At 37.4% G+C, this 23,767-nt stretch overlaps 1 protein-coding gene across 1 annotated transcript in view; it reads left to right on the forward strand.

The window, feature by feature from the left end:
• The window catches only part of LOC126269609 (thyrotropin-releasing hormone-degrading ectoenzyme-like), a 253,127-nt gene that overhangs the window by 199,196 nt on the left and 30,164 nt on the right, over window positions 1-23,767 (forward strand). Inside the window, exon 16 of the mRNA XM_049974005.1 lies at window positions 8,827-8,964. Within this exon, the coding sequence (XP_049829962.1) occupies window positions 8,827-8,964 (138 nt within the window). The remainder of the gene's footprint in view (window positions 1-8,826; window positions 8,965-23,767) is intronic.

Below are 23,767 nucleotides of genomic sequence, written 5' to 3' on the forward strand. Positions count from 1 at the left end.
TACTCCCAGGTTTCACTTTTTTCCCCAATACTTCCATCTGTTCTGTCCTATTTGTAATTTTTCCCATGTATTTTTACTAGTTATTTGCACATATTTTTACATACATTATGTACACTGGATCCTTGCTCAAACTGTCTGTGCCCATACAGAAAAGTTCCCTTATCCCTAGCCAGAACCCAGTCCAACATACTGCTCCAACATTGTTGCCTAGCTCATGGAATCACCCCAACTGCAACCCTCCTTCCACAATTACCTTTATCTCTTCAAATTCTGCCAGTCCATAGCACTCATCATCATAGTCCAGTAAAACCATGTAAAACTGTTCCAAAACTCATTGCAATATCTCCACTCCATCCATGAAATTCTCCTGCTCTGCAAGTCCAAATTCCTTTGTCTCACACCTACAATGAAATTCTTGCCCTCCAGGAACTCAAGTAGCATGCACAATTCCAGCTCAGAAAGCTGTCCAACCTGTTCATCTCCTACTCCCAGAGTGAATTATGACTATCCACAACCTCTACAACAGTATCCAAGCCTCCTCCATATCCCCTCATAGCTAACAAACCGCACCTCGCAGACCTACTACATTTACCACATCCTCAAAAACTCGCTCCCACCACCATACAGAATCCAGAGGCTGATGAGACCTGGAACACAGTCATTAGTCTTTCCTCCAAAAGCTTTAGTCCCACATAAGTGCCCCACTCCCAAATTCAATCATGCCAGGCTTGATAAAAGACCTTCTCTCCTTCTCCTGGTCTCTACAATCGAAATGATTTTTGGCATCTTCGTTGCCAAGCAGACTCAACCCAAAGCCAATGTTGTACCCTACCTGACTCAGTTCACTCCTCCACCCAACCATGATCCACCCACACTTGTCCTCATATCACTCCGTTAACATTCCACAATTTCTTAACCTCAAACTTTGCCTCGCCATCATTCCCCTAACTCTTCAACATGGGAAAAAAGGTGTCCAGGCTCAGTGGCCAGAGGCAGTGGTCATGTGTTTGTCTGAGCTATGTTCAAATGTGTGTTTTCTACTTTAGAATAAGGCCTTTTGGCTGAAAGTTCAACTGTATAGAAGCCTTTTTGTTGTGCATGTCTGCTACCCACCATCTCCCCTGCACGGAAAGTAGCAATATATCCTTTTCACAGGACTGTCAGGGTTCTAGAAATAGCTGATTTTTCATTAGTATTGTCCATATTGTGCATCTCAACTCTCTCACGACCATAATTTTTTTCTAAATGCAATAGGAAGTCATTGGTAGTGTTCCTGTTAAACACTGTTTTCTTTAGGCAGATGATTTACTGTCAATAATTTATCATCATAGTCAATAAATTAGTGAAACTATTTGAGCCCAGGAACAAGTTTTCAATAGCTTTGTGCTATAATGTACGTTCCTTACACATATCATTACAAAGTGAATTAATTCAAAGCTGAACACTAATAATATATGTGATCTCAGTCATTCTTATTGTGTTGGTCTAGTCTTCAGTCTGAAGACTGGTCTGATGCATCTCTCCATGGTTATTCTATTCTCTGCCCCAAATAACTACTGCAACCTGCATTCATATGAAACTGCGTACTGTATCCACCTCTTGGTCACCCTCTACACTTTTTACATTCACACTTTTCTCCAGCACTACACTGATGATTCCTTGACGTCCCAGAATGCATTCTCAAGCTGTGCAACAAACTTATTTTCTCCCAAATTCCATTCCATGCCTCCTCATTACTTACATGATCTATTTGTCAAATCTTTAGCATTCCTGTGCTGCACCATGTTTCAAAAGCTTCTTTTCTCTTTTTATCTGAACTATTTATCACCAATGTTTCACATCCATACAGACTACACTTGAGACGAATACATTCATAAAAGACTTCATAACACATAAATCTATGTAAGATGTTAATAATTTTCTCTTCTTCAGAAATCACTTTGTCATTGCCACTTTGCGTCCTGAGTTGTTTTACTGTCCAAATAGCAAAACTCATGTACTAATTTTAGTATCTTGCTTCCTAATATAATTTTCTCATCATCACTCAATTTAATTTGACTACATACCATTTCCCTTGTTTTCATTTTGTTGGATATTCATATTATATCCTCCTTTGAAGACACTGTTCATTCCATTCCACTGTTCTTTTAAGTCCTTCACTTCTCTGACCGAATTAAAATGTCATTTTCAAACCACAAAGTCTTTATTTCTTCTCCCTGGACTTCAATTCTTTCTCCAAATATTTCTTTGCTTTCCTTTGCTGTTACCAGTGTAAACACTGAATAACACTGGGTGTAGGCAACAACTCGTGTCTCAAACATTTCCCAAGCAGTGCTTCCCCTTCATGCCTTTTTGATTCATGTAAGTGCTGTCTTGCTTCTGCATATACTGTAAATAACCTCTTTCTCCCTGTATTCAGAATTTCAATGAGTGTATTCCAGGCTACATTGTCAAAAGCTTTCTCTAAGTCAACAAATACTGTAAACATAGGTTTGCCTTCCTTATCCTAGCTTCTAAGTGAAGTTGTAGGGTCAGTGTTGCTGCACAAGTTCCTGTATTTATCTGAAATCCAAGCCTACATTTCCCAAGATTGGCTTTAACCAGTTAAGCATTCTTCTGTAAATAATTTTTGTCATTTTTTTGCAACTGTGATTTACGAAAATGATAGTCTGGTAATTTTCACACCTATCAGCACTTGCCTTCTTATAATCAGATGGTATTTCCCAGGTCTCATATATCTTGCACACCAAGTAGAATGGTTTGTTCATGGCTGGCTCTCCCAAGGATGTCATCACTTCTTAGGGAATTTTGTTTACTGCAAGGGCCTTGTTTCAGATAAGGTCTTTTAGAGCTTTGTCAAATTCTTCTCCAAGTACCATGTTTCCCATCTCATCTTCATCTATTTCCTCTTCCCATCCTATAATATGACCTTCAAGAACATTTCCATTATACAGTCCCTCTATGTATTCCTCCCACCTTTCCATTCTTTGCTTAGTTCTGCTCTTCCGCCTGAGCTCTTGATATCTTTTCTCCACAGGCTTCTTTAATTTTCCCAAAGGTGGTATCTACCTTTCCCCTATTTGTCTGTGATTCCATAGCTTAACAGTTGTCCTCTTTCAATTCCTGCTTAACCATTTTCTCTTCCTGTCAATGTTGTTTTTTGACATCTATATTTGGTTTCACCTGCTGTGATATCCAAGGATTTCTATGGGGCAATGTCATTTTATCTGTTTGATCCTATGCTACCTTCATTATACTGTCTCTCAAAGCTACACATTCATGTTTTACTGTGTTCCTTCCCCATTTCAGTCATGCCTAATGCTACCTCTGAAACTCTCAAAACCTCTGGTTCTTTCAACGTAGACAGGTCTCACTTCCTTAATTTGCTACCTTTTTGCTGTTTATTCAAATCTTATTCTGTATTCTCTGTCTCACCTTTATGTAATTGATCTGAAACATTCTTGTGTCTCCAGGTCTCTTTCACGCATAAAGCCACATTTCACAAGTCTTAAACGAAGTGTTAGCGATTATTAAATTATGGGCCATGCAAAATTCTACTAGACAGCTTCCTTTTTCATTCCTCTTCCTCAGTCGATATCCTTGTATTGCTTTTCTTTCTCTTCCTTTTCCTACTATCTAATTACAGGGCATCACAATTAAATTTTCCTCTCCATTATCTGAATAATTTCTTTTACCTCATCATACATTCTTTAAGTCTCTTCATCTGTAGACCAAGTTGGCATATAAACTTGAACCACTGAGGTGGTAATTGGCTTTGAGCCCAACTTAGCTATGGTAATGTGTGCACTATGCTGTTCATAGATGTTTACCAGCATTCCTATTTCCTTATTCCTCATTAGACCTTCTCCTCTATTACCCCTATTTGTTTTTGTACCTATAACCCTGAACTAACATGACCAGACACTCTGTTTGTCTGCCACTGAATTTTACTAATTACCACTACATCTGACTTCAACCTGTCCAGTTCCTTTTTTAAATTTTTTAATCTACCTGCCTGATTAAAGGATCAGAGATTTCATTCTCTGGCATCTAAAATTCCAGTTTTGTGTTTCCTGATGATGCCAATCCCCCTAGTAGTCCCTGCCCAGTGATCCAAATTGGTGACTAATAAACCTCTAGATTATTTCACCCAAGAGGATGCCATCATCATTTAACCAGACAATATAGCAGCACTCAAATGGAAATGGAACACCTACCACAAAGGAACCATGGAATGGTTCCATTCAAAAGCAATCACCACATGCTTTAAAGATATTTATCCCACTGGGAGATGAGATAGTCAATTTCTTGTTATAGAACATTCTTGGCCACTGATGGATCCAAAAGTCTATTTTACTTTTCCCTCACTCTTGCACTTCCTTCTCCAACTCAATGTGACATCTACACATGCTTCCTACAGGTCACCAAAGATGTGGAAACCACAGAGTGAAGGATCCCCACATCATGGAAGATGTTGCTGTGTTTCTCAGTCAAATTGCTGATGTGAAGCCTTTGCTAATTGGCATGCAACAGGATGATTCCTGCTGGCAGCACAGGATGATTCCTGCTGGCAGCATTGTTTTTACTGACGTTTTGACTTCATGGCATGTCACAGTTTCAACAAAGTGTCTTCATAGCATGCATGTTGATTTTGGTTCCACGCTCAATGAACTTGATGAGCAGAGGGGCCCCTGCAGTCAAAGAAGAAGTTCATCATGACCATGCCGGAATTTTTGTGAACAGATTTGGTTTCTTTGGTGGTGGAGATGTGAGATATTTATGCTGTTACCTTGCCATTTTCCCTCAGGCTGTCAGAATGCTGTCGGACGGAGTCAGCCTGTTGCATGCTAATGTCTACTCCACAATGCCAATTGGACAAAGACTATGGTTGTGTGTTTTGGTCGGGAAATGCTGCAACATCCTCCATAGAGCCTGGATCTTTCACTGCATGATTCTCACATCTTTGGCAACCTGAAGAAGGACATGTGTGAATGTCAGTTTCAATTGGATGAGGAACTGCAAGAGTCAGTGTGATTCAGTAGCCAACTACATTCTATGAAACAGGAATCGATCATCTCTTCTCCTGGTAGGATAAATGTCTTAACGCATATGGTGATTATTTTTGAATAGAAACATTCCATGATCCTGTGAGGTTGCTGTTCAGTTTTACCTCCCCCTCAAAGTTCCCCTTTCTTTCAGCCATTTGCAGTACCAGCACAGCAATGCCATGTTGGCTGATGTTGTAAGACGAGATAAGTTGATCATCCAGTGTGTTGTCCCTGCAACTATCAGAAAGGCTGCTGCCCCTCTTCAGGAACCATGTGTTTGTCTGTCCTCTCAACAGATACCCCTCCATCGTGGTTGCACTTATGATGTAGCTACACATATCAATGAGGCACACAAGCCACCTCAACATGGCAAGTACTTGTATATGGTTCAGTCTTATCAGACAGAAGAATAACTCTCTTGTAATCTTATTAACACTCTATTTCCTTGATGAAACATGTCCCAATGATTACCTTTGGTGTAATTACTAGCTTGTTAAGTTACAGATCAAGAGATTGATTTACCAATACTTAACTTCTGAAAGTGAAATGTCAGTCTGCTGAAACAAAAACCACAAAGCAGAAGAATTAAACAATGGAAAATCCAGGCTGGAATGTAATAATATTTGGGAAGGAAAGTTGCTACTCACCATATAGCGGAGATGCTGAGTCATGATAGGAGCAAAAAAAAGATTGACACAATATAGCTTTCGGCCGTTGGCCACTGTGGCCAAGTGCTTCTAGGCACTTCAGTCCGGAACCGCACTGCTGCTATGGTTGCAGGTTCGAATCCTGCCTCAGGCATAGATGTGTGTGATGTCCTTAGGTTAGTTAGGTTTAAGTAGCTCTAAGTCTAGGGGGCTGATGACCTCAGATGTTAAGTCCCATAGTGCTTAGAGCCACTTGAACCATTTTAGCTTTCAGCCATTAAGGCCTCTGTCAGCAATAAATACACATACAAACATGTACACACACACTGCAGTGTGGTTTCATTTGTCTGAGACTGCAGATGTGTGTGCAAGTTGCATTTGTGTGAGTGTGTGCGTGTTCATGTTTGTATGTGTGACTATTGCTGACAAAGGCCTTAATGGCCGAAAGCTATAACTGTGTGAATATTTTTGTTATTCTTATCGCGACTCAGCATCTCTGCTATATGGTGACTAGCAACTTTCCTTCTCTAATATTGTTACAAAGCAGAAGAATTCTGAGGTCTCAAGAGTTGAAAACACTGAAAAGTTGATGCAGGTCACTGTGTTGCTGTCTCCTGCTGTACTACCTTGTGTTTCCAGGTCCTTTAATGTGATTCAGCAGGCAAAGAGAAGTGCAATTCAACGTTCACTAACCTGATGGAGTTACATCTAAAAAACTAGTTTTTGTATATGAATCCATCACTCTCTTCCTTTACTTTTTTTAGTGCAGTGTGACAGGTTTTATCCATCTAGGCGCATCTGCCAAATCTCAAGTGATTTCCAAAGGATGTTCTGATAAGTGTAACGTATCAGTTGATATTCTGCTTTCCGTTTTTATTTTTCTATACTACCATCATAATTTTTAATGCTGTTTTAATTGTAAATGTATTTTTCTTCGGCTCTACCTTCAATAAAAATTTGGCCTGTAAAAAGACTTTGTGGAACACTAGAGTCAATGAGGTTATACTGGAAAGTAATACTTCTGAATTTTAAATGTGAAAACTCTTAAAGCTTTTCAAATAAATAAATGTTATTAACATTTTACACCTTTATTTTTCATCTATACATATTTATTTCTCAACATAGTCACCCTAGTAACAAATGCATTACTCCAAGCAAGAGACCAGTTCATTGACACCATCGCTTTAGGATGTTTGGCTTTGTTGATGGAGACACAACCTAATGTTTGCTTTCAATGCTTCATGACTATCAAAATACAGCCATCAAAGGTGTCCTTTAAGTTTTGGAAACAAGTGAAAATCAGCTGGGGAAAGTTGGGACCGTATGGAGGCTGATCAATGATAGTGAACCCGAAGCAGTGGATGTTACAGATGTTACAACACTCATGTGTGGTCTGTCATTTTCATGGTGAAGGAGAGTTTTCTACATGTGTGGACATATTCTTCAAATTTGAAACTCCATTACAGCATGCTGCTTCTCATGCACTGACAGTTACTTTACACACTGCAATGTTACACGTCACAATATTGAGCTCTCTAGTGGCAGAGGACTGCAAATATGTAGACATGTATAATAAAGATGTAAAATGTTAATAGTTTTTGTTTTATTTAAAAAGCCTTAAGAGTTTTCATAGAAAAACTTTAGCAACTTTACTTTTCAGCACACCCTCATATTATCTTTAGAAGCCTTCAATTAGTTAACAAGTACATGTGTAGTTAGCATTAAATAGAAATTCTCTCAATATTAAAGCTTGTGCAGTGAATAGAAATTCATGATTTATTATGTCAAAACCAAGTATTAAATGAAGAAGTTTGCTATGTGTTGGCTCAAAATGAATTTTTTCTTGAAAACATTCTTGGTTCCCTTTTTTAATGGAATGCTTTCATCTACTTCACAAAGACTATAGTTGAAATAAGTCATTCATGTAATGTTAAAACAACAGCTGATTCCTCAAACTGGGGGCCTATCAAGTACGGGGTCCCACAGGGTTCAGTCTTAGGTCCTTTACTGTTCTTGATATACATTAATGACTTACCATTCCACATTGATGAAGATGCAAAGTTAGTTCTTTTTGCTGATGATACAAGTATAGTAATAACATACAAAAACCAAGAACTAAGTGATGTAATTGTAAATGATGTTTTTCACAAAATTATTAAGTGGTTCTCAGCAAACGGACTCTCTTTAAATTTTGATAAAACACAGTATATACAGTTCCGTACAGTAAATGGCACAACTCCAGTAATAAATATGGACTTTGAACAGAAGTCTGTAGCTAAGGTAGATTTTTCAAAATTTTTAGGTGTGGCCATTGATGAGAGGTTAAACTGGAAGCAACACATTGATGGTCTGCTGAAACGTCTGAGTTCAGCTACGTATGCTATTAGGGTTATTGCAAATTTTGGTGACAAGAATCTCAGTAAATTAGCTTACTATGCCTACTTTCATTCACTGCTTTCATATGGCATCATATTCTGGGGTAATTTATCGTTGAGTAGAAAAGTATTCATTGCTCAAAAACGTGTAATCAGAATAATTGCTGGAGCCCACCCACGGTCATCCTGCAGACATCTATTTAAGGATCTAGGGATCCTCACAATAACCTCACAGTATATACATTCACTTACGAAATTTGTTGTTAATAATCCTACCCAGTTCAAAAGTAATAGCAGTGTGCATAGCTATAACACCAGGAGAAAGGATGATCTTCACTATGCAGGGTTAAATCTGACTTTGGTACAGAAAGGGGTAAATTATGCTGCCACAAAAGTCCTAGGTCACCTACCAAACAGCATCAAAAGTCTGACAGATAGTCAACCAACATTAAATAAATTAAAAGAATTTCTAGATGACAACTCCTTCTACTCACTGGCTGAATTTTTAGATATAAATTAAGGGAGGGAAAAAAACTAGCTTAAACATTAGTGTCATGCAATATTTTGTGTAATGCAATATCTTGTAGAGACATCTTTTATTAACCTGACACTTTCCACATCATTACAAAGTGTCGTATTCATGATCTATGGAACAAGTATTAATCTAATCTAATCTATAGTTAAGGTATATAACTATAGTATATACAAAGCTGATATGTGCTTTGCTAATTAGAAACTTTACCCCATTTTTTCCAGGGACTGTATTGTTTTGCAGTGGGGTGAGCATTACATTTGGGAGGAAACATTGGTTAAGATTCTTGGTCACAATGAAACTGATTTAGATGCACTGAAATATTTTGCTTCTTGTACCCAGCAAGAGGAGAGAATAGACAAGTAAGTATAACTGGGCATTAAAGGCCTCATGTACTCACTTCTTAATTATTAATGTCAAAACTTGTGCCTAGTCACCATACTACATTATTTTGAGCATTCATTAGCCATGTATTGGGAACATTGTGTTAATTATATAGATGTTATATTTTTCTTCACTGACAAAATACCTCTTACATGACTATTTTCCACCTGTTTCATTTTAAACAAAAAAGAATTCCAGCACCAACATATTACATGAACAGCTAGTGACAAAAAATTTTAGGTAATATGAGGAAACAAAAAACCAAAGACCAGATCTTTAGGCATTATAAATCATTCAAAAAGACAGAGAAAAAGGCATTATAAATATTTAAAATGGCAATACAAAAAAATCTTACATTATACTTATTCATTTACTAGTGTGCACAATTCAGACAATAACACAATCAGCATAATTGTTAATACCATGCTGTATTGTATTTTTAAAATAACTTTAAAGTGTTAAACCAAACGCTTAATGTATTTGACAAAAAATGAAAATGTTCCTTAAAAACCTATGCATTACAATGTTCTATCAGCTTATTGGTTTCATGACAACCAAATGCTTTCTTAAATTTTTCAGAGTCATGATCGGTGTCCTGGCAGACAATGTGTCAACTGCTTCTGTAGGTGTTGAGTAGTTATTTTCTCAGATAACAAAATACAAGTATGAAAGACTGTTTTATTGTAGGGTCCATTTCTGCTACAACATAACTGTCATCTTTTAGAGTTTTTGAGGAGTTTATCAACATCAGGATTTTTCGAAAGCACCATTTTACACTTTTCCCTCATAAAGGAACACCATTTCTCTGGCAAACTCTCTATTCTTTGTATTTCTTCATCCACAATTTTCACTGACTTTGTCAAAGGTTGCCCTCTTTCTTGAAGCTGGCAGATCCTTGTGGTAGGAAACAGACCTCAGCCACAGTGAAAATTGAGTCATTTATCACTTTCGAAGATTCTAGAAGTTTCTTTACTGCTACAATTAAAGAAGCTTTATCCTCCAGAGTGATGACCACATGCTATATGCCTAACAGAGAAATTTGAGGCTTATTAAACTACTGCTGCAATTCATAACCACTGTTTTGGTATAATAGGCTGAGGACGCTTGGTAAAGGGAGACCAGAGCAAGTCAGTAATGATAAGGCATAATCAAGTTTAATAAATTTAATTTTTGGAGATGGTTTGGTTTTCTTTGCAATTGTTAACAAGATGTCCTGTTATTGTATTGTACGTAATAGTACAAATTTCTATTTTAATTTAATCCAATTATTTCATCAATTTGCAAAAGTGTCATCTTATCCCAGTACTGGGGCAAGATGACTTCATTCACAAGGAAAGACAGTTGTTGTTGCGGTCTTCAGTCCTGAGACTGGTTTGATGCAACTCTCCATGCTAATCTATCCTGTGCAAGCTACTTCATCTCCCAGTACCTACTGCAACCTACATCCTTTTGAATCTGCTTAGTGTATTCATCCCTTGGTCTCCCTCTACGGTTTTTACCCTCCACACTGCCCTCCAAAGCTAAATTTGTGATCCCTTGATGCCTCAGGACATGTCCTACCAACCGATCCCTCCTTCTAGTCAAGTTGGGCCACAAACTTCTCTTCTCCCCAATCCTATTTCAATAACTCCTCATTAGTTACATGATCTACCCATCTAATCTTCAACATTCTTCTGTAGCACCACATTTCGAAAGCTTCTATTCTCTTCTTGTCCAAACTATTTATTGTCCATGTTTCACTTCTGTACATGGCTACACTCCATACAAATACTTTCAGAAACGACTTCATGACACTTCAATCTATACTCGATGTTAACATATTTCTCTTCTCCAGAAATGCTTTCCTTGCCATTGCCAGTCTTCATTTTATATCCTCTCTACTTCGACCATAATCAGTTATTTTGCTCCCCAAATAGCAAAACTCCTTTACTACTTTAAGTGTCTCACTTCCTAATCTAATGCCCTCAGCATCACCCGACTTAATTCGACTACATTCCATTAACTTCATTTTGCTTTTGTTGATGTTCATCTTATACCCTCCTTTCAAGACACTGTTCATTCCGTTCAACTGCTCTTCCAAGTCTTTTGCTGTCTCTGACAGAATTACAATGTCATCGGCGAACCTCAAAGTTTTTATTTCTTCTCCATGGATTTTAATACCTACTCCGATGTATTACTGATAAAAGTTGAATTTATTTCAGTTACCATAAGTATAAGAAAGTAAATTAATTGAACATTGCTACATATTTTCTACTCAACAGTATTTAATGAAAGGTTTATTCTATTGAAAATGAATAAAATGTTAGATCAATGTTTTTCACTAACAATTTTTTCCTCATTCCACCTGTGTATGGTTTGCAAAACTCTATCCTCAGTTTTCTCAAGGACGTTCAACACAAATTAATTACATGAAGGACACAGCTTGTACCTTCTTCGGAAAGTATTCGTTATTGTTTTAAATGTTCTGGTCTCACCTTTTGTGTGTCATTATCAACCAACATCAAGTTTTAAAGCTAAGCTTGTTAAAACAGTTGCACTTTGTATACTGTAGGAATCACATGGTCTTTCTTAAGGCAGTAGCTTAAAATCAAAAACACATTGGCACCAGTGTCAATTAATTGGACCAGCATTTGTTGAATATCCTAATTCTTCATTTAGCTCTACCTGATGTCCATCAGGACATTCATTTGGAGTTTCTATGTTTTGACTTATAGATGCTGCAGCCTAAAAGGAGAATTTTCAGTTTTGGCATGACTCATTATCTGTCATTTTTGCCACAGGAAAACTCTCCTCATTAAACAAAAGGAATTGATAAGGATTGACTCACAATTTCTGAACTGATTAATTGCTTTAACAACTGAAACTGCTATGAAATAAAAATTGTTGAGCAGATCACAAGGTTGTTAACTTGCCCCATTCAACTTGCTCCAGTTGACTATATTAAAAGTCTTTGAATTTTGGAGTACCATTTACAAGAATATGAGACAGAAACAGTGACCATGAAACTCACTTTGTTTATTTATCCATCTGCAACAATGCACACCCCTGTACATGCTAACAGCCTAATCTTTGGTTCCATATTATTGAACTTTCCTTTTATGCTAATAGCATATCAGATGATAAAATACAATTCGTCCTCACTGTTGAGCATTGGACTCATAAACTTTGTTAATGGAAGTTGTGTATAACATGCCTCCTGAGGGCAAACATACATATGTTAAGAAGCTTTGCCAGCTGTGCAAACCAATGGACGTCCACATCCAACAAGTGCTACAAAGTGTAGCTATTGGTGGCAAGACCCTACCATTTTTGGTGTCACCTACAATCACTGGTTTGTGCAACTGAAATTTCTGATGCTAGACTCAAAGAGATTTGTTCGAGCCAGTTACGTTTCAGGTGAAAAGCACAGTAATGTCCAGTACTTCCTCACCTTTTGACTAACTATTATTGACTTTTGTTCATGTTTATCATATTCTATCATTCAGTGACACAAGTGGGCTGCCACAAAGTTTGGCCAAGAGTAAGGCATGATTGTTGGTTGTGGGTAACAACCTGCTTACCTTGTCAGTCAGCCAAAGTTGGAAACCATATCCACAAACCTCTCAGCTCCTCTGGGGAACCAGCATGCTGTTTTTCCCATGTCCACATAGACGTCATAAGACCATTACACCCTGTAAAAGGATTCACACATACTCTGGGCTACTATAGGTCTACTTAATGGGTCGAAACCTCATCTACAATGGACATTTCTGCAGATACAGTGTTATAAGCCTTATTGCCTATATGTATTTAAAGGTTTGGATGCCCAATAGATGTGATAATAGATTAAGTTGACTGTTTGAGTCTTCTTTGTTTAACAAACTACCTGTTTTCTATGGGATCAATCATCATCTTTCCACCACCTACCATCTGGCAAGAAACAGCATGGTGAAAAGTTGGCTCAGGACCCTCAAGTAAGCATTAACATGTCACAAATCTTCCTGAGTGACAACAGTTCCACTGATATTAGTCTGACTGCAAACTGCATTCAAAACTGACCTCGGCACTTCAACAACAGAAATGGTGTATGGCAAAACCCTGAGATTTCTGATTGAGTTCTTCTCCATTCAATAATAATATCAACTTGAATATCCTTGTTCATTGATGCTACAAATCAGAAACTGAATTGTAAAGTTCTGATCTTCAACAGTATCTCAACATGCAAATCCACCCATTTCCATTCATGAAAAACTCGCTCATTGTTACCAACTCATTCTCCATATGCATGCTTTTAGAGGATTCTTGCAACCACCTTACACCAGCCCCTTTCCAGAAAGAGACACTCACACAATGATGCTCTTAATTAATGCATAACCAAACAGGGTTTCCACTCAGCAGGGAAAACCAGCATAATTGCTTCCATCAGATGATACTGCGTAATGGCAGCCTCTTCATCAGCTGACATCTGCTTCTAGACCACACCATGCTAACCATGACTCTCCTCTGCTGGCCCCACCTACTGCCCTGCTGTCATCATCAATGGAGTCAGCCACCGCAGTAGCTCAAACATTGATACATCCTGTAACCACCTCCTCACTTATCAACCTTAATGACAGTGAAAAATTAAACCGCATGTGCCTAATGGAAACTTGGGAAAAGCAATCGTCACCGAAGTTAATCTGTCAGTAAAGAGGAAGGAAAGGGTTACATCTAAATGAAAGGAAAAATGCAAATGAAATTGGTGAAATTAATTTTGAAAAAGGGTAAAGTTAATGGAGAAAGTAAATGTGCAGTCGCCATGTTAACAACTAACTGGTATTAATTAGATATTTGAGATTTGTGGAAAATTACGGTCACCAGTCCTATGGACTACTACTATAATAACTGAAAAAGAAAGGTTAATGCACATATAATTAGCACTAAAAGCATGGCAACTGAAGGTTGACATGTGTTGTGTGAAAACTGAGTGTTTGTCAGAAGTAATAAATTTCGCTACACTCTGACTTAATTTAGCAAAAGAAGTAATAAAACCGGAAAACTGAAAGTTAATTTATTGACTGAAATTAATAGTGAACTTTGTTTCTGAAGCACTACGCAATTAAATAAAATAAGGTTAGTAGTCTTGGGATACCTCAACAATCATCTCAAAAGCAACTCGAATCTACGCAATTTAGAAATAAGAGATTTAACTTTGAACTTGAATTAAATGATGTTGAACAATTAACAATAGTAAAATTTAGTATGTACCAAGCTGAGCTGCAGTCACAGGTAAGCTAAAATACAGTAACAAAACTCGCACTCTTAATTTGTGCTTGTGTAATCTAAATATTGTAGCCAGCTATGAATACCTTAACTGAACTTTGAAATTAAAGCAGTGAAATAGAATCATATTATTTTAATGCTGGCATCTGAATATCAATGATACACAGGTTCATTTAGGAAAAGGAAGGGCCTTGCTTGGTAATGCAATTGGGACTAGAGCAACAAAGGTTCATGCTAAGTTGCTGTATTTTAGTGATGCAAATGGAACAGTTTGAAAAGCTGAGGTCTGCCATACAGTTCTAAGACTTTATGTGCTTTCAGTCTTCCTTGTTGGTTGATTGAAGGTTTGAAGTCGTCGATTGATTAGGTGGCGACAATCACTTATTGTCAGCCGTCGCTGTTGCAGAAGCTGGATGTTGGCGCACCTTCTTCTTGACATGGTCACCAGGCAAAACGGGCTCTTGATGTGTGCCAGCTAATGTTTCCCGTTCATGGCACCGTGCCAGAAACAATCATAGCAAGTCGAGCGCAATTACATGCTGCCAAACCCCGAAAGCGCAGCAACTCGCGGGAGCATCACACAACACACCTGCTCCACTGCCCTACTCCAGCCAGACTGCTCTGCCCACGCTCCACGCGGCAGAGCCAACACTACCAAATATCCTAAACACTTTGGTTCTCCACATGACCTATCGATGTAGTCGTTTGATAGCATAGTTTTCCCTGGGCAAGATCCAGAGTAAAAATACAAATAATATTTACAAAACAAACCAATTATACATCGACATAAAAGCATAAATATATATATATACAAATTGTAAAACAATTACAATATACAAATACACAGAATATCTTCAGGTAACAAAATAAGGAAAAAATTTATAGTACAATATATGGGAATAGGAGGATATGAATTTCTGGCATTACAACACTTCTCTCAATGAGCCCTCTCACTCACCAGGACCAGTATCGAATCACACAAGAGTGGATGGATAATTTGATACAAGTTTCCTTTCATTCTCTGAATTCTGCTCTATAGGACGGGGGGGTGAGGGGGGGGGGGGGGGACTGTATGGTGGTACTCTGAACATACAACTGAAAGTGTGGACTAAAGTATGGACTATCTTTTTGCCTATGTGATCGATGATCTAACAGCATCTTTGTGTATGTGTTACTCCTTTTTTATGTGAGATCTCCCTAGTTTTCTTCAGAGTATTTTGTTCCCTGCTTTTCACATCTGGTTACAGTAACAAATTGTATAATATTTATACCACCTTATTCAATTGAGTAGCTTCTTATCAAAGTTGGACATATGTCATTTGCAAGAAACTGAGAAAAACATCATTTTTTTATTACAAAGTGTAGAGCTTGTATATTTCCATGCTTTTTAGTCATAATTAACTTTAGTAGAGCAGAAATGGTTCTGCGAAGTACACAAAATAGTTTTAATTAGAGAAACCACTTAAAATTGATTTTGAAAATAAAGACATCCATCTTTGAAACCAAACTGTACAGATGTCCATTTTTGATGCGAACATACTTGCAGGTGTCCATTTTTGTTGCTCCAGGATTCACTTCATAGTGATGAGAATTTTTTTACAAGAGTATCACCTGGGAAATTGTAAGAATTTGGTTACAAAGTGAAAGAAATTAAGTTTTAAATTCTACTATATTATTGAAAAAAGTAAAAACTACAATAACCTGAGTGGTACATACAAAATAAGATCTAAATTTGAATGATATTTAAGGTGTTTTGCTCATTTACATGACTTTTAGTTGTAATGAAACTTGTTTGTATTTTAAAGTTGTTTGATTAGCAACCTGTCTACATCAACAAGCTTCTCTACTTTGATTGTTATACAGATGGAAATGTTCTGAGAGTCTCTCTCTTCTGGTTTGCTGTTAACTAGAAATTGGTCTCTCTGCTCCCAATATTTACGTTGTAAGCAAATTCTCCTTTGACCATCACTTTGCCTGACTTCGTTTTATGAAAAATTATGTGCTTGCATGCTGATATTCAAAGTGGAGCTGACATGCCGACTTAATGTGCTACTTGGCTGTTTATTTCCACTCTTAAAACACCCAGTCTCTTCCAGTGTGTTTCAGAGTTCCATACTACTCAAAAACTTTGTGATACTTAGCTTTATTATTGATGGTATCTTTTTCATCTTAGCTTTCTTTCTATTAGGCTGAACACCCTATATGAAGGTAGGAAAGAGTGATCAGTAAGTGGGAAAACTACATCAATCATCATAATGTTTGCTCATGCATAGATGGCCAGCAACTTGCTCAACACCATTAACATATTGATATTCTTGTTGCATCCTGTACATCCATCTGCCAACAGGTGGATGGTATCAAAGCCTGAGAGATCAAAGGCTTTCAACTCACTGAATACAATTGAAGCCACATCACTCAAGGATTTATTGCCATCATCTTCTGTCCAGCTGTATATTGCTACATCAGCAGAGTACAGACAATCATGCCTTGAACAACTGAAAGGTTTTATAAACAAAGCTGTCTGGATTAGTAAGAAATTTGGTGCATTATCTTAGGGAAAACAAGGTTCTTTTGACAATCAAAACTCAAGAGAAAACAGCCTGTCTATCTCTGTATCTCTGACCAGTAGGTCTGTGGGTCTCCAATTTTAATTGATGAAGATCTGTTTTGAAAAACAATGTTAAGTTCCCAAAAGAATATTAGCCTTGTACGTCAACCACATGTGCAACAGTATGCCGGTTCAACTTAAAACTTATTTTGTCAAGAAGAAAAACACTTTGCAACTGATTTTAATTTTATTTTAAGTGTAATGTAAAGAATATTCATAGATTCTGAAGAAAGAATGAGTCTCTCAGAAAAATCAAACAATGGAAAATCCAGGATGGAATGAACAATATTATGAAAAGAATAGTTGCTTCTCACCATATAGCAGAGATGCTGAATCACATATAGGCACAACAAAAAGACTGTCAGAAAATGGGTTGAAAGCTCATATTGTGACAGTCTCTTTTGTTGTGCCTATCTGTGACTCAGCATCTCTGCTACATGGTGAGAAGCAACTATCCTTCTCTAACAAAAATATAAGCTTCAAGAAGAAGGTTTTCACTTCTGTGTTACCTTCATGTAATTTTAAAACAAGCAAGGCTCTTGAAGATATGTAGTTTCAAGAAGAGTTTTTGTTACTGGTATTTAATGTTTTATATATCATATAAAGCAAGCAGACAGCTACTCAAGAACGGTTCCAACTTCAAAAAGGTGTTCAGATCCATCAGGTCCATTTTCGTATCATGAAAGACAAGAAGTGAGAAGTTGTCATGTCTCAAGAAGATATTTAGCTTTAAAACAGTTTTTAGTTTTTTAAGATGTTTTTTAATTCTTTAAATTCAGTATAGCTTAAAAAGTAGGAAGGAGCAGGCTAAGGAAGGGTTTTAATTTAAAGAAGAGTTTCAGTTTTAATTTTTCCCATTCAGTGTATGAAGGAAGAAGACTGCAAGTTTGTTAGTAATTGTAGTCAGCAGTGAATCCCAGTCTGAGAGGGTGAGGTTAACATGATACTGTGGAAAAAATATGTGACTTTCTAGTGGTAACACATTATGTTGTGGTCACTACAACCCATACAGAGGTAAGAATGAAGATTGTGAGTGATCAAAACCAATTATTACAGAGGATAGCATTGGCTTATGGCATGTAAGCTGTAATGGCATGAAATTTTCATAACTATAAGTGCAAATATAATATGACCACTAACTCTGCTGTAAAAACATTACACTTGGGTGTGTTCATAACCCCTGGAATGAGTGAAGACATGGCAGATGTGATCACTAACCTTTGAGCTATCAGTACAGATAACTGTTTATACAGGAATTTCACCAAGAACTGGTCTATCATTTCATATGGCCTAATGAAGAGGTCCAGCCATACCTATGGATGATGTACCATGGGGCATCACGAAGGTAACCTGACAAGACGATTCAACTGAGGGAGTAATGAAGGACAGGTTCTTTGCCACCTACCCTCTTTTGTGTAGATAGAAGGCTGAGAGGTAGTTGTCAGATGCATGTGCTTAAGCAAAGTGTGCTGCAAAGTGTTCTGTGACAACAATGGAGTCAAAATGCTAGTTGGCAACCATAGATATATTACTAATCAGTAGGGAAAACTCAGCAATGTGAATATCCAGTAGCATTTCAGGGTAGCAAGAGCCAATAGGATTGCTTTGTTTTTGATGTGCTTGTAAGTGGTCAGGCAGAGACACTGTTATCTTTGGATTTCTGTGGGCACTGTGGCAGACATAATGAAAGCTGAATGTTCACATGTGAAATGTTGCAAGAACAATTTGTCAGCAAATGATTCATGAAATAGTTTTTGTCAGACATTGACCCCTTGTCAAGATTCACTGATTACGATTTTGTAATTTGTATCATTATTTGTATTGAATAGTGTTGCTCAATACAGTTAAGTGTATATTTTCTCTTTAAATGACCATTTAGCAAGACATAAGACATGAAGTATGTAAATCACAGTTGAACACCATAACATCTGTGTCCATTCTCTATTTTGCACAAAGTTCTTTATTACTCACAGTGTGGTGCAATCTTTGTCTTGACCACAGAATTTATGAATGTGTTGTTAATGATTCAACTGGATACACGTCTGTGACAAGCAAAAAAATAAATGCCCTTGTTGCTCATTTCATTTTCAGCAGTTTAAGCTGTATTCTTATGTTCCTTTCTAAACATACCCTTGGAAATCGCGATATATTTGGAATAAACAGAAAATTATTTCTAACAAGCAAGACTAGACATATGATTGCTGTTTGTTTCACTCACAGCAATTTAAGGTGTCTGCTTACGTTCCTACATATCCACATCCTCAGAAATTGTGACATATTTTGACTAAACAGAAAAGTATTCACAACAAGCTATAATATGGATATTGTTGCAGGTCGTTTCACTTGTGGAAGTTTCATCTTTTGTTTTCTAATCATACTGAAGGCAGAAAATTGAAGAAACTCATTCCTAAGGGAGCCCACTCTTATATGAAAATAATAACAAATATTGGACAGCATACTTCTATTATGTTAACTATTAAGAACCAGAATCTGACACAAATGCAAAAATGAGAAAAAAATTGTATGTAGTAGGACGTGAACCTTCTGTTTCTGACACAGTGACTGCATGTTTGTAACCATGAGAGCATACCACTCATATTCAAATCTGCATCTTAGCATTGTTCATTTTACACTCTCCCAAAAGCTCTTACTACTGATGTGTCATTAACTGACATTTAACTGTAACAGATAATAATGAGAATGAGGTTTGTGATAAGTTTTCGATGTGCCATTGCCGTGAAGTGGCATACTGTCATCGAAAGCAAGTTATAATATAGAAACAATAGAATATGATAATATCCAATATGGAGTCTATGAAGCAGCAGCAAGAGAGCTACATCATCTCACCCCACCCGAATCCATCTACTCGGTGTTGCCCAAATACTGTGAAATGCTATTGGTTATTCTTGTTTCAGGCCAAGCTGTCCCCAACTATAAATTATATAATACAACTTCATCCATACCTGTGGACAAGAGGTGTGAGGTCCTTGTGGTAGTGACATACCTGTCCCAGCATTCTTTTTTCTGGTATATTATAAGATAGTGTTCCCAGGCACATAGCCTTTCAAGCTTTTTTCCACTGTTGGATGATACTTATCATTGGAGCTCCAGCTTGTGATATTCTCTTGCCTTAGCAATTTTCTGCATCCACCAGGGGACTGGTTTCAATGAGATGTCTCAAAAAAGAGGACAATCATTAGTTCTGCTGCTTTTAGTATTGGTTAGTTGTGTCCTGGTTTAAGTTGTAGAATTGCACTGGATGGGAGAGTGACACTGAATGCATTCCAGTGAGTTTTCTTGATGACCCATTGTTGAGGGCAATCAGTTGGGTAATGGTATAGGGGTAATGAAAACTAATAAACGACCACTCTCATGGAAGTCATCATGAATGCTCTGCTGGGTTGACAGGAGGAGGCTAGGGCCACAGACTGAGATATCAATAGCTGTCAACTTTCCAAGTGCACACTTAAAGTAGTTGGAGGTCCATAGTTTAGTAATCAACATTTACAATCATTTGTTTCATTAGAGTACCTTCTATCACTAATCAGAAATGGGCTGTGGCCATTGAAATTGGCAAGGAGGAAAGTAGGTTAAGGTACCTGACAGATTAGCTCATCTATCTCCTGATACATCAGCTTCCTGTTTGGAGGAAGACAGGCATTACAGAAAGTAAAATACATAGTAATCCACATGAAAAAGCCATCCAATGCCCTTTCAGGGCCAATGCCATTTCTAAAATTGTTATGTGATTAAAATTAATTATTATGATTTAAAATCCATGGAGAAGAAATAAAAACTTCAAGGTTCGCAGATGACATTGTAATTCTGTCAGAGACAGAAAAGGACCTGGACGAGCAGCTGAACGGAATGGACAGTTTCTTGAACGGATGATATAAGATGATCATCAACAAAAGCAAAACGAGCATAATGGAATGTAATCAAATTAAATCAGGTGATGCTGTGTGAATTAGATTAGGAAATTAGACGCTAAAAGTAGTAAATGAGTTTTGCTATTTGGGGAGCAAAATAAATGAAGATGGACGAAGTAGAGAGGATATAAAATGTAGACTGGCAATGGCAAGAAAAGCGTTTCTGAAGAAGAGAAATTTGTTAACATCGAGTATAGATTTAAGTGTCAGGAAGTCATTTCTGAAAGTATTAGTATGGAGTGTAGCCAAGTTTTGAAGTGAAACATGGACGATAAATAGTTTAGGCAAGAAGAGAATAGAAGCTTTCGAAATTTGGTGCTACAGAAGAATGCTGAAGATTAGATGGGTAGATCAGATAACTAATCAGAAGGTATTGAATAGAATTGGAGAGAAAATAAATTTGTGGCCCAACTTGACTACAAGAAGGGATCGGTTGGTAGGGCATATTCTGAGGCATCAAGGGATCACCAATGTAGTATTGGAGGGTAATAATCATAGAGGGAGACCAAGAGATTAATACACTAAACAAATTCAGAAGGATGTAGGTTGCAGTAGGTACTTGGAGATGAAGAAGCTTGCACAGGATAGAGTAGCATGCAGAGTTGCATCAAACCAGTCTCTGGACTGAAGACAACACACACATGTGATTATGTAGGGTAGGGCTATACGTTTCAGGGAATCGAATTTTTGGAGGGAAATGCCTGGATAAACATTGAGTGTTGTCTGGAGGGCAACAAGAAGGTGGGTCATGTTTCAGCTTCTGCTTCCTCTACTTGGAGAGAAGGAACATCAGTGTGTGTAATTTCAACACCTTTTTTTTTTGGGGAGGGGGGGGGGGGGGGGGGGAGGAGGCAACTGCTTCAGCTAAGGCTGCCGATTCTACGTTAACCTTTGAACCACCTTGTTATCCTTCTGGAGTTTTAACTCTTGTTAGGGATTATTTGGTTGTTATCAGTAAGAGAAGGTGAACAAGCTGTCCAGCAGACTCTAATCTGTGTCTCTATGGAGCACTGGCTGATGTCAGGCAGCAAGGAAGTGGCATAAGTTGGCTGAGAAGGTCCAGAGGAAGGTGACCATTCACTGGGTGATGCCAGATGAGTAGGAAACATGTTGCCAGCTGTTGGGGAACGGAGTTTAGTGATGTGGGTGTAGTGGGAATGAGGAGAAGGGGGTAAGTCAGTGATCATCAGGCCAGATGTTTTCATCTTTGTTACAGTCAGAGGCTGTTACTGTATTTGGAAAGTTTGTGGTATTTTAAACTGGATGTAAGTGATAGTAGTTTTTCTTTGCCTCGGAATATGAATGGCAGTCAGTGGTTTTGTATTCCTGTATCTTTTTTTTTCTTTGGCATGAAATAATTCAAAGAATGAGGAAAACACTGCTCTCTGCAGTTGTTACATATTAACAGTTGGACACATAGCTGTCTCCCCATATTGAGGTATTGTTGCAGTGTGATGATGTATGTCCAAAATGCAAACATGCAAAACAGTGCCTGGAGGAGAATGGGGTGGAGGGGGGTGGGGGGTGGGGAGGGATTGGAAAGTACGGCTTTTAATTGCGATATAGTTAGTAATATATGTAATTAGCACAATGTTTTCAACTGGCTACTGTACTCCAAGACAGTATTTGAAAATTTATGAGTAGAATGTAAACATAGATATACAGCTATAAAGTTGAATGCTGTGCTGCAAAAGCATATTATGCACACATAAAAACTATCATCTTTCATTTAGTTTTCCACTTCAATCTAAATGTACAGTGTCTGAATTTCTCATGAAATTCTGCTATTTTTCTATTTCCTCAACAGAAGAAATGGAAAAGAAGTTTAACACTCAAAGTTTTGTGTAGCTTCAGGGAATAAATTTCATTCCAGGTACTTCTTTTGTTGTACCACTTTCTTGGGTATTAATAGCTTCATCTTTATATAAACATTGAACTTTTTTATGCCATATCAGAAAAAGAGGTAACAGTCAAAATTTCCACAGTAACAATGCTTCTGGAAACAGTTTTTGTAGTTTAAATATCGTTATATGTCAAAAAACTTTGTTTATGAAAAGTATATTCTAATTCATTTTAGAATAAGGATACTATAGAAAGTAAAATTGTATCTTCTTATAATAAACAGCCCTAAAAGGCAATGTGTTGCTTTGAGATTGTGTTCGTACATTTCCCGCACACAGGCTTGTCATTGGTGTCTTGTAACTGATATCAATTTGTTCTTGCACTGTGAAACATTGCAATGCCACCTATATTACTTACTTGCTCCATGTTTGTCTTCATCATTTGTCCCATTGCCCACTACAGAAAACACTTTTTGGCATAACTTCATCTTCAGGTCTTAGTTATTCACACTGAGATGCTGCAAAAAAGGTTTGATTCTGTGGTTGATACTCATTCTTCCCATACACAGAAATCTGTTCAACTGATGCTGGTTGTCTCCATTGACTGCTAACCAAAATTTGATGCCAAATTTATCTGGCTTACAAGGTTATTTTACATATCTGCATCTGACCTTCATGAGAAAGAGCTGTCAATCACTTGTGATTTTACATCCCAGACTATAAAGCAGAGAACAGTTTTCTGTGAAACAATTCTGAACTTCTGACTCTGAAGTTAACTTGTTCATTTTGAGTCTGCTTCATCTTTATGATACAAAGACAAAACATTCATGATATCTCTAAATGTATCTTTCAGCATTGTGTCAGAAAGGTAATTTCCATTCTTTTGATAACAAGTTGCCAATATCTATTCCCTCAGCACAAAAAAATCCATGAGTTCATAAAACTGCAATCAATGAATGTAGTTCAGAATGAGAAATGCACTAATTGTTTTTTCAATGTTGCCTATGGTATACTGTCACTGTGCACAGTTTCTTCTGCCATCTATGAACAGCTGCCTAGGATTGGTAGTGCTGTGAATTTTCATGTTTCTCTTCACAAATGGTGTCAGTTCTCATGTATACCATTAATTCAAGATATGATCTGCAGTCACCCATTCTGTCCC

The sequence above is a fragment of the Schistocerca gregaria genome, chromosome 1 (genome assembly GCF_023897955.1).
Source record: "Schistocerca gregaria isolate iqSchGreg1 chromosome 1, iqSchGreg1.2, whole genome shotgun sequence".
Lineage (NCBI taxonomy): Eukaryota > Metazoa > Arthropoda > Insecta > Orthoptera > Acrididae > Schistocerca > Schistocerca gregaria.